This window comes from Python bivittatus, unplaced genomic scaffold, assembly GCF_059951505.1.
Source record: "Python bivittatus isolate LINGU-HERP-01145 unplaced genomic scaffold, Pbiv_v1 ctg000970_np1212, whole genome shotgun sequence".
NCBI lineage: Eukaryota > Metazoa > Chordata > Lepidosauria > Squamata > Pythonidae > Python > Python bivittatus.
Genome location: NW_028277121.1, coordinates 1,545,996 through 1,563,649, shown reverse-complemented (window position 1 = coordinate 1,563,649; position 17,654 = coordinate 1,545,996). Strand labels below are relative to the sequence as shown.

The 17,654-nt window shown below is 40.0% G+C and overlaps 1 protein-coding gene across 3 annotated transcripts in view; it reads right to left on the bottom strand.

The window, feature by feature from the left end:
• Positions 1-5,830: 5,830 nt before the first annotated feature.
• Positions 5,831-17,654, bottom strand: part of LIMCH1 (LIM and calponin homology domains 1) — a 197,735-nt gene continuing 185,911 nt past the window's right edge. For all 3 annotated transcript variants that reach the window (XM_088131210.1, XM_088131208.1, XM_088131209.1), the window contains 3 exons: positions 16,813-16,921; positions 12,636-12,738; positions 5,831-10,635 (listed from right to left, as the gene is read on the bottom strand). In XM_088131210.1, coding sequence (XP_087987336.1) covers positions 10,610-10,635; positions 12,636-12,738; positions 16,813-16,921 — 238 coding nt within the window. In that variant the 3' untranslated portion in view covers positions 5,831-10,609. The remainder of the gene's footprint in view (positions 10,636-12,635; positions 12,739-16,812; positions 16,922-17,654) is intronic.

Here is a 17,654-nt window from a genome sequence, read left to right as displayed (position 1 = left end):
AGTGTGGAAGAGCGAGCCCGTGCTTTTGTGAGTTGGTTTTCTGTTAGAGATTCACAAACCAACAGACACGTCTTTTCCCACAGGGCCGTGGCATCATTACAGCTCAAAAAAGTGTCGAAACTATCAAATCCATTCCTGCAATTATGTTTTAATTGTGATATCAAAGGAGTTGGGCAATGGGAATGCTTTCTTCCAGAAGAGCTTCAAGGATCTCCTACCTTATCCTGGGGGCACACTGTTGAAACACCCTGTACATCGTGCGCATATGAGGAGGGGAAGGAAACAGACACCCACCATTTAATGTTCACTATGAAGAGAAATGTTTCACTATGAAATGATTCACTGTTGACTTCACCGCATGGCTGTGTCACCCCTGAAATAAAGTTCCATAGAATTCAGCTCCATAATTACACTCATTTTTTAAAATAGCTTTTGAACTTTTGAGCAAGATTTTGGTTTATGTAGCTAATCACATTTTGAATGAGAGAATTAGCAGCAACTCATCCCAGTCCAGTTTCCAAGACAAAACTGAACAGACAGTCTTGTTAATTTAGTATATAGACTTGGAATAAAATACAACATCCATCATCTCATCAAAATTCAATTAAAACCCAGACCAGCGTCCAAGGAAAAGGAGCCAAGGAAAAGGAAGCAGAGCGCTCTGAGCATCACTAAAAATCATTAATGGATTTTGTATGCTGGAAGTGAACTCAGAAAAGAATAACCAGTTTGTGACTTCTAATTCCATCTTACATTAAAAGGTAGAGCATCCATAGTCTTAACAATGAGGCTTTGGTCATTAATTTAATGCATGCTGTCAACACACTTTTCTTGGAGGTAGAACTCATCTCTTTAGTAAGCTTTAAAATAACTTTGTTCTTAAGTTTTGGGCAGCTGGCACTTAGATTCACCAAGAGCTTTTTCTGAGAGTTGGAACTGGTGAAATTACTGAGCAAAACACACTCAAGAATTGTGCATGCTGTCTGTCTGTCTGTCTGTCCATCCATCCACATATATAAATTTATACATACATAAATTACCTTATTTAACTAATTACACTGAGTTTAAATATATTTGTATATTGCCAAAGAACTGGTTTCTTTTCAAACTATTAAATGAAATGCAAATTCATTTCACATACAAGCACTCAACAGAAGGAAATATTTCTTTTTCATAACTTCAACACCTCAAATTTAGATAAATACCTAAAAAATATAGGGATGTTAACAAACTCTCATTAAGATTACATAAACATTTTTAAGTATGCATTTCCCAGTTTTTTACGTACTGTTCTTTTTCTCTCCCTCTATGTGTCTGCTCTTAAAAATCAAGGACCTTTTAATTAAAAATATATCAATTAAAAAAAACACTAATTAATCAAATCAGCGTGAAGGCCTACCTACAATTTATTTAATGGACTACAAAATAATCTGTATAGTAAAGAATAGCAAATACTTAAGGTAGGGAGCATATACCTTTGTTCTGATCAGTGGCTGGGCCTGGGGAACAGCATCGGCGCTATGCGCTGTAGCAAACAGTCACCCAGTAAGGGAGGAAAATTTGGTTAAAAGAACGGGCACAGGATTTTCCATGGACGTAGAGATTTTTTTCATTTTGCTCTGAGTTTTTAGATATTTTATTTTAATGTTTGAAACCTATCTGAAGGCTCAAGCAGCCCTTTTTTATTTCCCCTGTAAAAAGACTGGAAAATTATATTGCTGACTTATCGTGGAATGCCACTCAATTGTAATGGCGTAATTTGATGGGGCTTCATGGGCCACAGAAAAACTATGGGTTTCCCATCCAATTATAAATAAAAATTAATTAAGCATAGCCCTTCAGGCATCCACAGGCTGAGTCAAAAAAGTCAAGATGGTGTGTTTGAAGACTTGCCCCTTTTTGGGGTGGGCTCCATAGTTGGGGCCGCCACTGTGACTGCTTTGCTCCCCTCCCGCCCTCTGCTTCCTTGCTGGCTTGTAAAAGCAGGTGGGTTTTTGCTTTGATATTTTTATTACAAGAACAGCAGAGAATGATTGGAGGTGAAAACTGGCCAATCTGCTGACTTAAAGGAAACTCCCTGCTCTTTCAGTAAATGGTGAAAATAGCAATTCTCCAGTGGAACTCTAAAAGGAAAATGAGCAAGACGAAATGCAGCGGATTGCAGAACCAAACATGATGGGCAGCTCTGAGCTACATCAAATTCTAGACCCATGTGTCTCAACCTTAGCAACTTTAAGATGTGTGGACTTCAACTCCCAGAATTCCCCAGCCAGCATGGCTGGCTGGGGAATTCTGGGAGTTGAAGTCCACACATCTTAAAGTTGCTAAGGTTGAGAAACACTGTTCTAGACCATCATTTCGAGACAAAAGCCTTTCTCTAAAGGCATCAAACCTTCATTCAATGTGGCCTCTGGGCATGGGAACGGGTGAGCTTGGCAGCAGGCCTCAGCAGGGGAGATCGAGGAGAGGATAGCTAACAAATTTCCCCTCTCTGTGGGTAAAGCGTATTTAGCTCACCTGTGAGCTTGCCAAGGAGACAAGAAGAAAGAAAAGGTCTATGACGGGTGCCAACTTGAAGAGCCGGTGAACAGGAGGTGCAATAGTTGTGCTATGATATGCCTGAAAATAAATGGGTGCACGTATGTGGGAAGTGCAAGCTTATAATGAGACCTGAAGAAAAGATGGGATGACTGGAACAGCAAGTGGCCACACTTTAGCCGAATAAAGATTTCTTGGACCAGAGAGAGGAGCTGTACAGCAAGAGCCGATGGAGGAAACATCTCTATAAGATGCTTTGGTCACCACAAGACCAGATACAGCAGCAAGTTCAAACAGAGCCCCAGAAGGAAGAGATCCTGAAGCTGTTTTTAAGGCTATTGCGGAAGAACAAGAGACCCAACTGAACCGAGGCGAAAGGTGGAAGGAAACTGACCGCTTTCTGCCCTAAGACAATGAGGATTGTTGTGGTTGGCACTGGGATAGAAATGAAGGTGTTCAGGCCAGGCCCATGAGCTTGTGAAGTGTGCTGTCCACATTGATTAGGGGTGTGATGAGAATCTTTCAAGACTAAGTAGGCTCACAGACAATTTCCTTTCCCAGTTGGCTCCTGGGAACTGATATTCCTCTTCTGGTCCATGGTGGGAGATTAGAAAGGGCGCCCTGGTATACGTGTTATGGATTAAGGCCTGCTGGTGCTGTAACAAGGACCGGGAAGAGCATGTTTGATCCAAGTGTGGTGGGCTTGATCAGGAAGGCTTTATACTGAGTTCTCTGGGGTTTGGAAATGAAAATCTCAAAGAAAAAATAGAAGGAACTGAAGCTGAGGAGAATGTGACTGTTGTAATAGTGTCCTATTAAAGCACTGAATGAAAACATCAGAAAAGTTCATGGTATACTATTGCTCAATGTGTGGTAAATAAACAAAAGGAGCTTGAGCACTTAATACAGAAAGACAAATATCGGAATGAATCCGATGACTCAAATATAGCAGCCGATGGCGCAGTTTGTTCCAAAGAAATAGCAGCAACGGAAAAGGAGGAACGGTTCTTGCGTGGGCATATTAAAAAATATCCAGTTACTTAGAAATCCAAGGGATAAACGTGTTGACACAGTTAAGAGCATCTGGATTAACCAACGGAGAAATCAATACAAGTGCAGGGTTTGTAGGACTACCAGACGTGGGGCATGACATGATGTCGCATCTCCATGTCTCTGCTCTGAGAGTTGAAGGGAAGGTAGACTCATCAACCATTGTGATAGTGTCCAGACATTCCTTCCTGCGGACGGCTGAGCACCAGGTCCTGGATAGCTCCTATGACGCTGATGCGCAGTAATAGAGTCATCCTAGCGTGAAGGTCTGTGAGTTCGATTCCTAGTGGAGGGGTTGAATCCCACAGAGTCACATCTAGCTCCCCACATGTAATGATTCCCAGGAGGAACCTGATAATGTGGTGCCTCCTAATGGTACCACCCAAAGTTCTGTGAAAAAGGATTCAAAGAACTGGGATTTTGAGAAGGAAGAAAAGACTGGTGGAGGATATGAAAGTATTCACCCAAGAAAGGCCACAATCTATTCTTTTCTGTTCTAGACTGCACGTCGTGAATAATGGGCTCAGTAGCAAGCGAGCTCAGGAAGCAGAAATTCAGAATTCTGTTACATAGTTGGAAATGTCAGAAAAGACGATATTACCTCTGAATCAGGATAACGTAAAACTTCAGGATTCCACCCTAACAGGGACTATGGCTGTTTCTAACCCACTGTACTTGATTTATAATAAATATTTGCCCTCAGAGTGTCTTTTCAACTTTCTGGAAGCTGCAACCAAGTCATCTCTGCCAAAGATAACCTTACAGATATAGTGTAAAAGGCCCAATTAAGATGAAATGATGAGCAAGAAAGGACTTTAATATATTAGTAACTTCGTGTCTAATAATTTCATTTCTAGGCCATGTTTTACCAAAAGGCTGAGGATGGGCAATAACATATTAAAGAAACCATGGTGGCTACAGATCGATGCTACCTCTGGATATGCCAGCTATGATTTCTGCCATCTTCAGTCAACACAGCATGGGAGTGGTGGCAGGGGCATCTGCTGGGTGATAAAGTCAAAACAGCAGCCACAACCACAGGTTCAAGGTCCCATTTATGTGTTGCACGCATGGCTGACATCTTGACTTTCTGACCTCCCTGCAGATGCCCTTGAATGGTGGGCGTTGTACAAAGACTTTTCTGCAGAGTACCAGCTTGGGCAAAAATAATCCAATGAGATCAACTGCTAACAATTATTTTAATTAATCCCAATTAATTTAGTAACTTTTTTTTTGTTTCATCAGTGTAGGACGCAACACTTAGTTGATTTTGACTGATCTTGAAATGTTAAGCACGGTCAGACCTAGTTAGTTCTCTGATGTAGGAATCAGAGCTGCCAACGAGAAAGAAATCCCAGAGAGAAGCAACGGTCAAGGGTTATCTGCAGGGTGGGGTGAAAAAAAGTCAAGGCAGTGGCCTTGATGAGGTAACTGAAGTTCTGCCAAGTTTTTACATGCATCATAGGGAGGACCAGCCACAGCTTCGGTCACACCGCCCCAACCACCATCTTGACTTTTTTGACCACACCCGCAGACACCCCTGGGTCAAGAAAACAACACGGATGGGTCCTCATAGTCACCAGGAGTCAAAGGCTGCCTGGAGTTCCATTCTTTGAGTTGGGTGGCATTATAAATCTAGCAAGCAAGCAAATACATTAAATTTAAAATATTCCTGTAGTGTATCACTTCTAAGCACCACAAAATCAAACAGCACCCATTTTAATCAATGTTTATTTATAAATGTAACATTTACTATAAAAGCAGTTGCATTTTAGACAATTTTCTTACTTCCCAGAGCATTTTAGAATAAATATCATCAATAGAGATTAGTGTAATGGTTGGTATTCAAGCCTTTGGTGATCTTGCGTGTTAAAGAGGCTTCCCTTTTGGCTTACCAATCTTCAGTCATATCAATAATTATATTGAATATGGAATTAGTTCTAAGTAACAAGAATAAAAGATCACTATGAAGTGCTGAGAATGAAATATATAAAAAAATAATTATGACACGGTTATGTCTGCCACCTAAAGAAATGGAAAGCTACATACAGTTTTTGGAACGCTTAAAAAACCCATTACATTTATAATATTGCCATATCGACAGTAAATCACTCTTTAAAACACGTATTTAATATTTCAACTCACTCTAGCAAATTGTTACTCTTCTCCTCCTTGCCGCTGCTCTTACTCTTCCCCCCAAATTACTGAAATAACATATGCATCACATTTACATCAGTTGGAGCTGGTGGGGACTGAAGAATGAACAATCTTCTTATAATAATGCAAAACTAAAAAGGAGAGGAAGACCAGGGTCTTTAAATCTATGCTGGTGACTAATCAATCATTATGGAGGAATGGAAGTCGAGATCCATAAGGTTAATCCATAAGCAGGTTAATTCAGTTTTTGTCACCTGTAAAGCTAGCTACCTTCATCCTATAATTACCTGGAAGAAGGTAATGGTCAGCTGGTCACTTTCTTCTTTTTATTAAAAAAGGCATGGGAGATTCTGGTGGCCTGGGAACGCTGACTCCTATTTTGCTCTCAATGAGCGCTGGTAGGACTGTATGGTGCCTTCCTTCATTCGTCCGTTCGGGAAAAGATCCCAGGGTTCTTAATAGGGATTGCTTCTGAGTAAGCCTCATTGGCAAAAGTAAAACCTGAACTCCAGAGTTCTTGTAACTTTGCCCAAGTTTTTAAAAAACAGATGATGTTCACAAGCGCTATCAAACACTCCAAGTCATTGGATCTTTCGCTCTTTACAGATGTGCTAATCTGCTCTACAGCGAGTATGTTTTCCAAAGAGCTTAAACACACCCAGTTGTGCAGCGGATTCCGCCCAAGCTGCGCACGCCCACAAAAAGCCCACCGCGATCAAAGTACTTAATCACATCTCTTTAGAGACGACCTTCCATCCTGGAAACGTGACAGCATCTGCATCAGGGCAAATCCAGAAGTTGCAAGTACAACTTCTCCGTTCTTATGTTCTGAACAGTCAGCATGTCTGGCTACAAGTGATGTGGTGAAAATACACATCGAACCACAATTTCCCCCAAAGCACACCAGTGGCGTGACTCGCAATTCCACTACCACCATCTATATGAAGGTCAAAACAATGTATTTATTACAATTATTTGTATCCTCCTTTCCAAGATAAAAGTCCTCCCAAAGTGGCTTATGAGCAATGTAAGCAATTGTAAACAAAAGCATCATTATTTTTCAGAAACAAACGTGGTTCTTTCTAGAGAGCAGTTGGGGGTCACAGCTCCTGTGATAATCAAAGCAATGCCAGCAGCCAATTTTCATGTGGCACAAAGCAGCCCCCCGTCTCCCCTTCCTAACATTACAAGAAGAGGCACACACAGTGGTTTTTACCGCTTCTTCCAGGGAGCCACACATTGTGCAGGTTTGGAAGTGTTGTTTCACTGCTCGTGATCCTGGCCACCAAGGGATTTCAGGTGTGATGGTACCACTAGTTCACATGGCTAAGCAAAGACAGTGGGAGTCTGGCTGACGTGTGGAGCCAAGCATGTGTGCACCCTAGGGATGAAGGGACCCGCCTCTCTCCCAAAATGGTGGTGCTCGCACTGGAATATCTCATCAGGTGGACACCAGGGATAGTCCATGCATAGAACCCCATGCTCTGAAGAGAAATTGCAATATTCATACTCTTAATCCTGCTTGCAAACTCTTGACACTAACAAGCACTTTTCACCCGAATTAAAATTAGGGACAAATTTCATAGCTACCCCTCAAATTCATCCAGCCCCATTCCATTTGCTTCTGCATGAATTACTGAGAGGGTTGTGTCTTCAACCTGAATGGCACAAATCTTCCATTAACTTTTTTTTTTTTTTGGCAGAGATGCAACAGGAAGCTCCCCCAGAAAATGGCCAATTTTTCCCTTTTTCTGCATCCAGTTGATATCTTGGGCAGAGATTAAACACTCTGCTTCCAACTACAGCCTCGTTTAGGGACTGTTCGCAGTTATGACAGTGATGAAAACGTAATGTTGTGACCAATCCTCGCATTTACGACTTTTGCAGGTCTGTAAAGCAAAGGAAAGCTGAAGGAAGATCATAAGCACAGTCGCGGTTTCACTTAGCGACTGCTTTGCTTAATGACCGAGTTGCCTGTCCCCATTGTGGTCGCTAAATGAGGACTACCTGTAGTCAGTCTGATAGTCTTCTCTGTTCTTAGGATGCAAAACAGCATTTTCATGATGTTATCAATTCTCAGAATGACTGTTTTCAAGTCATCAATGGGGGCCGGGGGGGGGTGAAATTTAAAGAAAATGCAGTGTGTGTTTTCATCAGTTCAGCTCCCAGAATTTCCCAGCCAGCATGCTGAGCTGAAGTCCACACATCTTAAAAGCTGCTGAGGTTGAGAAACCCTGGGCTAGCTCAATCAAGTATAGTTCCAGTCATCCGGTGGAGTCAGTTTCCTGATCTGGACAGCCTCAAAGGGCTCACATCCAGCCACAGGTCATCTAAATACATGAAGACGTGTGTAAAAGTTGTTTGACCCTTAGAAAACATTTATCTCTTATCAAAGAAAGGTCTTATTGTTAACGTTAGCCCATCAATCTCAAGGACTTTTTAATTTCAACACTTCAATCTCAAGAAATCTCAATTTAGGGTTTGTTTTTCCTTCAATATTCTTAGTACAGTCTCCTTAAGCGAAGCTTGATTCCTGGTGACTATAAAGACATGCACATGAGGCTTGCTTGGCAACCTGCAGTTACCTTCTTGCAGGATTTTGTAAAACATACTTTCCCAACTAGTCTACCCTGTAGGATTTCCTTGTGGTCTCCCATCCTAGTATGCACAAAACTGATCCTGCATAGCTTTTTGGGGAACAGCAAAGGCTGATTAGGTGTGGCTACCTACTTAGACATAATATGCTTAAAACAGCAGAAATGTGTTCCTGTTTTTCAAGACCATCTTCCTTTTCTAACTACATTTGCATTTCCTCCATATTCCAGCTTTTTAACTATCTGGAATACAACTCTCATAATCCCCTGACTGAGGGGCTGATGAGATTACCGTGCAACCCTTTTGAAAGGTCCTGGGCTGAGAAGACTGGCAAATGAATACAAATCGCTATTTTAATAACTATAGTATATATATTTTCGCTTACCTTCCATATATTTGAAATCTGCCATTGTCATTTGTCCTTCAGCTAATTTAAATGAGTACATAATGGCTGTTGCGACCCTTCCAGCAATGGTGAAATCAGGCGAGAAAAGCAGCAGGAACTATTTTCCACATGGAATCTGTGTCAAGCTATAAAGCAAACTCCAGAAGTGGACATAACCCCACCATATACTCATATCTAGAATTGTGCACGTCTTTGCAAGAACGTTTTCCAAAGATTGCAAGCTAGATGAACTCAGCTACGGCGCCGCTAGAAGACCTGACGGACCAAGTTGGGGACAGACTCTCTATCTATGTGGTTCTAAGAGTCAACAACGACTTGACGGCACATAATTTATCAGTCAATCACTGAAAGTAGCAACGGGTTTGTTTTGTAGTTACTTGTGAATCCCTGCCATGAGTGTCTCTTTGTGTGAACACCCCCCAATTCTAAATAGGCTTACTTGTCAGTAAATCCCACTGGTTTCACCTGAACTGCCATCTTAAGATCTGGACTTAAGATCTCATCCCAATTGTTATGATTTCATATTCAGATGGGCAGTTGAGGGAAGCTTTTGAAAATGTTTAGTTAAATGTGGGTAATATAATGTAGTGCGCATAACTTTTATAAACAAGGTAGACGGTTCTGCATATTACCAACCTGGCTAAAAACAGAAAGAAGGATGAATCGGTTGTTCCTCAGTCTTACCAATCATTGAATTTTCCAGTCTATGAGCAGCCAGGCTGGCAGGATGAACATGCTTCCCATTCAAAGGAGTTCCATCTGTGCTCAGTGTCTGCCCCATTCAGTTTAACAGAAGGAAGTGCTGGCCTTTGCTCTTGCTTTGGCAGTACTATAATTCTGTTAAGGGTTTCTTTTAAGATGTATTTAGGGTTAATTACAAGAGGAGCCCCATTTTACATCCTCACCACTTCTCCAGAGAGCAGTGCGGGGATCAGAAGCTTCTTGTGATCTCTTCAGGTTCCTCATCTCCAGTGCTAACCTGGTTACCACGGAATGACAGCTTCACAGCTACTGAGACTTCCACATCATTATATAGTAACTGCAAAGGGGAGCTGTAATATTAATTTTTTCCCAGTAAAATAAAACTCTGAGTTTATCTTAATTAAAACCGAAAGAGTTAGCAAAGGTCAGCTAAAAAACAGGTTCCACCCGTTAGGCGTTTTGACAATCGCCGAATGTTTATATTGTTTCGTGAAAATGCCAACATTATGTAGATGATCTGTTATTACAAGAAGCCTCATTTTATGTCTTCAAAGATTGCATGACTGAAGGTGCAATAATTTATTGAGAGAATTCCTACCCTCCACTGAAGGCAATATAGTAAAAGGTTTCAGAATTACAATATGTTTTATCAAACGTGTCTGTATAAAAAAAGTTACCTCTTTAGTAATAAACAGAAAAGTTGGTTTCTATGATGCTGCTTAACCTCCTCCCGCCAACAGAGTTAATTAGATTAATATATTGGCATATTAGAGAACATCTACAAAGTTTGTGTAAGCTTAAAATTCTCAGTTTCTAGGATATTAAAACAGAATAGACTTATTGCATCTTCATTCCTTTCAAAATATTAGATTCTGAAACCAATCGTGACCGATAATCTGGAACACGCTCTCCTAGGAGGGAAAGGAACTAAATGTCCAGCCACATACTTCATACATGTAACATAAGTGAACTCAGGAAATAAAATTATGTATTGCATGAGGAAATAGGCATTTGAGCCTTTCAACCCAGCTTTCAAAGTGAGAGAAGAGCTATGAAGTCCATGGATTTGAGCTCTTACAAGCAATTGTGCTGAACAGCCCCAGGACACAAATGATGATGTTCCTTCTTGCAGAACATCTGTAAGCAGAACTGAGATCCATGTCACAAAGTGGTTGGCTGACCAGCGGCTATATTGAGAAAGAAAAAGGAAGGAAGGAAGGAAGGAAGGAAGGAAGGAAGGAAGGAAGGAAGGAAGGAAGGAAGGAAGGAAGGAAGGAGAATGGTATTAATTTATTCGTATCATAAATAATGCTGCAACTAAAATATACCATAATTACCTAAAAGCAAGATGACCCTCCACTCAGAAAGCAACAAGAGACTCAAATAAAACAGAACAGATCTTGTAAATGCCCATCTCCCCCATCTTCTTAGTTGAGGGTTTCCAACTCCAGTGGAAAAGAATCCTGTATTCCCCCGTCTCTATTAATGTGTGCACCCGTCTCATTTATGTGTGTGTGTGTGTGTGTGTGTGTGTGTGTGTATCTCTACACGTGCAGGCAGGCAGGCCTATCTTCCAGAAGCCACATTCTTAAAACAGGACAAGGGCAGGACAAAAACATGAATTTATATTAATTTAGTTAATAACAACTAATTAAAATTCATTACCTGTAAAACAAGGGAGCTCGTTTACAAGATTAATTGATCTCTACTTGCACATTCCAACCATTTTTTTCATTTACACAAGCCAGCCTCACACAGACAGAAACACCCTATACACACACGCGCGCATCTTCCTTCCAGAACAAGCAGCAAAGAAGATGCAAAAATCCCAGGAGGGAGATGTGATGAGAGGAAAGAGTAATGACCCTAAGAAGTTTTGGGGCAGAACTCCTCTTCCTCCCCCTTGATAGGCTCTGCATAAGATCATGCCGAGATTTTCTGCTGCCTTCTCCTCTACGTCCCAATGCTAGGTGGCCAAAGAGAGAGGACGCCCTTCAGTGCACTTATTTGATCTACAACTGTAAGAACAATCTGACTTCCCTGTTGGGATGGGTCTCCTTAAAAAATGTTATATGTGCTAAGCAACCCTACTCTTTCTCAAAAAGGGTATTTCAGGGCTGAATCTAAGCCAGTGTTTTTCAAACTTTGGAACTTTAAGATGGGTGGACTTCAACTCCCAGAATCCTGGGCATTGTAGTCCACCCATCGTGAAGTTCCAAAGTTTGAAAAACACTGATCTGAGCCCACCTAGTCCAGATCTTTTTCAAGAATTGGAATGGCGGTTGGCCCAAACAGGCAGCTTTCCATACCAATTCACTTCATGCAGAAGAAAGGGCTTGTCAAATTATGAAATCTCAAAGGAAGAAATCAATACAGGAAATGACTGAGTAGCTATAAAATACCTCTCCTCTACCTATCCAGGATGCGGAAGCGTTTCCCAGTTTAACAACAAACAACAACAATAAAACCTTGCTCTCAAGCTACTCTTTGCATTATATAGGCTAGAGAGTGTGGAAAAGAAAAGGATGTTGCACACATTCAGATATTCCATACCCTTTTCTGCTGAAAGATCATGGTCAACAAACACAGAAAATAATCTTTGTTTCTTCCAGGCTTTTTGCAAAACTAAAAAGATTCTTCCAGTTTGAGCTGGTGGCATCAGGCAACCTCTCTCTTCCTCTGCTCCTCACAGCCTGATTTCTTGAGAGGGCCAACATTTACACTGATGCAGAAACACCATTTGAAACACTGATACAAAAGCAAGTATTATGTATGTTCTTTACCCCATCTACGTATAGATGTGGCACTCATGAAACACGCTTGTGTCAAAAAACTAAAACTGTCACAAGGCTATGAATTGGACCAACACATAAATAGCCACTTGTTTATTCTAGGGCAAAAGCCAACTGCTCTCACGGATACATTGACTGAGAAGATGAATCGACATTTCAGGGGTAAAGTTAAATGAGAGCCCTCCACCAGAAATCAGACACGTCGTAAAGCCGTGCCTTCTACTCACACAGAAACCCCACTGAGCACAGATTGAATCAGCAAAACACAGGATAATAAAGCATTTTACTTATGCCTGTAAGGCTCTGTTGGGACAGTCAGGCTAAGAAAATGCTTTTCTGGATGAAACAGTAAAGATTCAGGATGCTTTTGCCAAGATCTGCTTTTTGATACTTACTTCTGGATTTGATGTAACAATCGCTGCAGGTGAGAAGGCCATTTTTGATCCGGACGTCCGTTCCGGTTGCTGCATCCCCGAGCTGTCCCTTACAAATTCCACACTATTTATTGACAAAGAAGGGTGACATCTCTAAATATTTTTATTTGACTGCCATTTATACTGCAATCTCTTATTGGTTTTACATCTGCTTAACTGTCATGGTGCCATAACCCTTCTTAATTTGGACCATGGGCAAGAGTGCTAAAATTTTTCAGCCTAGTGTTGTCAGCCTTCCCAGGGAGACCAGACAGGAAACACGACCAGATGAGCTCATTCTACTTTATTGTAAGGCTACATTAACAGAATCTTCCAAGTCTGAAAGTACAAATCTCCCACCATCTCTTTTACTGCCTGAGAAGTTAGGGAGGTTCCTTTCTGAGTCTCTTTCTCTGCCCATTTTGCAGCTGAGGGCTATGCCCTCTCTTATCTGGTCATTCCCCAGGCAGCATCTCTTCCCCCGTCTCCCGAGGTCATTCTCACATATCATTACAAGTATCTCCTTAGATTCCGTCATGAGACTAGAGTTCCAGAATTGTACAGAGTAAGGAAGATGACCTTGGTGAAGCTATGCAAGCTCTGTTGCCAAGGCAACAAGGGGTAAAACATATCTTAAGTCCACACCATCCAGATAATGTTCGGAAGGGGCTCAGACACTGAGCTATAAGGAGGAGGAGGAGGAGGAGATTCAACAGAATCAAACTTGCAAGGGTCTGTTATTATAGCCAGCGGAGTTGATTTCCTGATCTGCTCTACCTAGTGGGGCTGACAAGAATTCCCTATGAAGAAGGAATAACGCTTCATGGTTTAAATGTTTCATCTGAGTCTGAGGCTTTAGATTAAAAGACATATGGCTCAGAAACATCCATTGCACTAGCAATTCTGCCTCTAAAAGTGTCCATCAAGAGAAGGAAAACTTCCATGCATTTTGAGCCTCGTTCTCTTAAACAACGACCTGATCACCAACATATGCATATAATTTGAAGCAAAATGAAATTAAGCAGTTAGAAATCAGGTGAAACAAGAGAGGGCGGAGCTGGCGTCGCGGCGATACGGCGGGCGATCCTGGGCTCCCAGGATCGCAGCTGATATCTCCTCCCCCGGACGGTCCCGATGGACCTAAGCCGTCCCGTAGAGATGGCGAACGCAAAGGGCGCGTCCCGCGGATCTCAGGGACGCCGCAAGTCCCAGATCGATCCCAGGAGAAGCTCTTGAAGCCGGCGGAGGAGAGGCAGCCAAAAATGGCTGCGAAAGCCGGGACAGCTCCAAAGGAAGATGGAAGAGAGGGGTGTCAACTGGGTGAGATGGACTTTTACTATTCAACTATTCTTAGAGAACACCTTAAGTAACTTAAAGAGATTTTTAAAAGTGAAGAAAAGTGGATTAAGCGGCGAGATTGAACCCTATTAAAAAAAAAGAAGGGGGAGAAAATTTTTCTTTTCAACTTTCCCTTTTTAGTGGAATTGATAAGATGTTTTTCTTTTAAAAAAAAATATATATTTTTAACTGGATTGGCTTTCTCTTTTTTAATATTCAATAACTCTTTATTTTAAGCCTTTTTTTTTACTAAGATTTCTTTATTGTTATAAGAAATTTATATTTTTTTGACTTTGAAATGGGGAAAGTGGAGTTAAGAGAAAGTAAATGAAAGAAAGTTGCACTGCCATCTAGAGGCTCGACTTAGTGCTTTCTTTTTTTATTGTGACGCACGCTCAAAGACCCTGTGCTTTCTAAAAAGATAGTGGGATGTGCATGTTTATACAGGTGCCATCCGTAACTATAAACAAGAAAGTGGAGTTGAAAGCGATTATGAAAATATTAAGATGGAAAGTTTGAGCTAGTCACAAGAGTCTTGATTAGTGGCAGTAGCTCTTTTTTCTGCTAGAAGCTCTGCTTTGCTCTCCATTCCCCCCTCAGTTGGATTTTTTTTTTTAAAGAGGCTTAGCCTTTTCCTTCTTTTCCTTTTCTTTTTCTTTTTCCTTTTTTTTCTTTTTTTCTCCTTTTGCTTCTTTTTTTCTCTTATTTTTGGCAAGAACAAAGATAAAGAATCCTTTGATTCAATGAAGGTTTATCAAGATAATAGACTATACGAGAAACACAATGCAGAAAAAGATCTTTAAACTATTGAGGATGACTATAAAAAATTGGAAGAAGAGCTGCAGAAATTCTCAAAAAAAAAAAAAGAAAAAAAAAGAAAAAAAGATATTAAAGCTAAAATGGACTTAATTAAATATAAACCGGGATCATTGGAAAAGGAAGAAATAGTACAAGAAATCAGAAACATCAAACAGAATTATTGTGAGGCCTATAAACTGAGAATTAAAAGGGTTAACCAACTGATAAATGAAGAGAGACAGATTTGTTCTTGGCACTGAGGGTGAGAAAAAGATTATACAAGATCATAATGGAAAATTGTACTAAGAGAATGCACAAAAAGAAGAAGTAAAACAATATTGAAAGAAACTACTGGAGATGTTTAAAGAAAAAATCAGGGGAATACAACAATGATGGAACTGACAGAAGCTTTCAAAAGCAGAATGTTCAAAAGGACATTTATTATTGCTTTCTCTTATCCAATAATATAGAAAAAGGGATGAACAGTTAGATATCTTGGGATATTGAATGAAAAGGGTGAACTCAAAATTATGCAAGCGCTGGAATAAAGTATAAATCTGAGATATATAGTTAAAAATTGTATAACATGTAGTGAAGAATTTGGTTAGAACTGTAACTTGGTTAGAACTGTAATTGATACTGTAACTGATATTGGTTAGAACTGTAACTCTTAAGAATTGGAAAAATTAAAAAGTACTTATGCAGGAGGAAGTTATTGAAAATTATGGAATGTGCAGAGATGAGTTAAACTGAGATTTGAAACTAGAGTAAGAAGATAAGTAATTTTATATGACACGGGATTTGCTTTTATTAATGATTAGATGAGAAAATATAGTAATGTAATAGATTAGGAAATTTTATAATAGAAATTTGATATTAATTATTATATATATACACATATAATAGATAGATGGAAATGTATTACTAATCCTATTGAAAGTTAAAATTTTTTGTAATATATGATTTTATAGATTAGCTATGAATGATTAATAATTGTTAATTGATAAGTATACAAGTATATTTTGAATAGATGATATGAGAATTTAAGATTATGAAAGGGGCACCAACGAGTTTAACTGGTTGACACACGGTATAAAATGGAAGATGCTTTTTTTATGCCTTTTTATGTTTTTGTTTGTTCATGTATGTTTTGTGCTTGTTGTAAAAATAAAAAAAAAACATTAAAAAAAAAAAGAAATCAGGTGAAACATAATGCAAAATACAAATTAAAAAAAAAACTTGTAAGACAAACTGATCAAAAGTAAATTGAGAACGAATCAGGAAAAGGTGAAAAAAAATGTAAAATTGACTGAAGGGAGCTTGAAAAGACTGGGGAAAAAAAAGACTGAAAAGAAAAGCCAACTAAGCTAGCAATTCTTATTGTTTCCTCAACAGATCACTTAAACAATTTCTGAAGGTCTCAACAGATGATTTCTGAAACATTTTTTTTCTACAAGAGAAAACACGTACAGTATATTGTAGTCAAAACTGCTGCGGCTTTATGAAAATTGCAAGCCAAGATGTTCAGAATGGCTCCTTTAACTAGCATATCTTTTAAAGAAAAAATCAGCAAATTAATCAGCAAAATATAATGAAAATCACAGGCCCTAGCTTTTATTAGCCCGTCACAACCTGTCCCTGATTAAAATGACTTCAGTCTCTGTAGTCATAATGAAAATAATAAACCAAATGCAGATCCAAAACGTTTACAGTTTTTCCACTGCCCAATATTGGGATAATAGACCACAGAATGAAAACCACCGGAATCAATGAGAAGGAAGAGGGAAACTAATTCAGGAATGAAGAATGGCCGCACAAAGAATGCCAGAAAGTCAACCAAAGGACTCTCTTACGACCTACCATCTGATTTTTTTCTAAAAAAAATCATACAGGAGTACAAATATATGGCAAAATATTTGTGCAGAGCTTTTAAGGACATCTTCACATCCTCACTGTGAGGAGAAGACATACTGGTTGGTTAGGCTTTGGTTGGGAAGAACAAGGATGATCAAGAAAAGCCTACCCTGAAGCACTGAATATGGAAGTAGAGACCAAGGGTTTCAATGATCATGGCAGCGCCTTTCCCAAGGGGGTGTCCGCAGCTAGAGCACAGCTTCTTCCCACTGATGGACCTGAAATGATAAAATTGGGTTTCACTCTTCCCAGCTGACTCATGATAATCCATGAACGCATCTTGCTGAACAGAAGGTTAGGCTAGTCTTCTGAACAGAACACCTGATTCTCCAACAGGGCGCTGAGGAGGACATGCGTTTAATGTCAACAGATGTATAAACATGGTGGAGCTTCAACTGCGTGGTTGCAACGGCCATCTGGCCTTTTTTCTAACCTCCCCACCCTGCTCACCCCCCTCCCAATGCCATTGCCACTGAGCTGGGATAAACTCCAGCTGTTCTGGCATTAATGGACAAGCAGAAGTATTTTGCCCCCACCTCGGAAGATTATTCATAAGCCAAGGAGGTCTCTCCCCCCAGTTTGTGAAACCTTGTACTGGGCCTTACAAAAGTCCCCCAGTGCGTGATGGTTGCCCTAGTAAAGATGTAACATTTTCTGAAATTTGGAAGCAGTAAGGGAAAATGTTTTGCAGAGTGGAGGAAGTGATTTTTTAAAGATTAAAATACAAGTAATATTTAACTTCTCATACCTGCATTTTTTAATGTAAATACATTTTATATTTATTTATAAATATGTACTACTGTGCATGTTACAGCTGCGGAAAGCTTTGGAGGAGTGCTTTGCTTTGAAATCCAAGCTGAAGATTATCTGCAAAGCACCATGGTCTCTACCTCTAAAAAGGGATGCTAAGATGCTGCATAGTTTTGATTTGTGTGTTGTGTATTGTGCTTC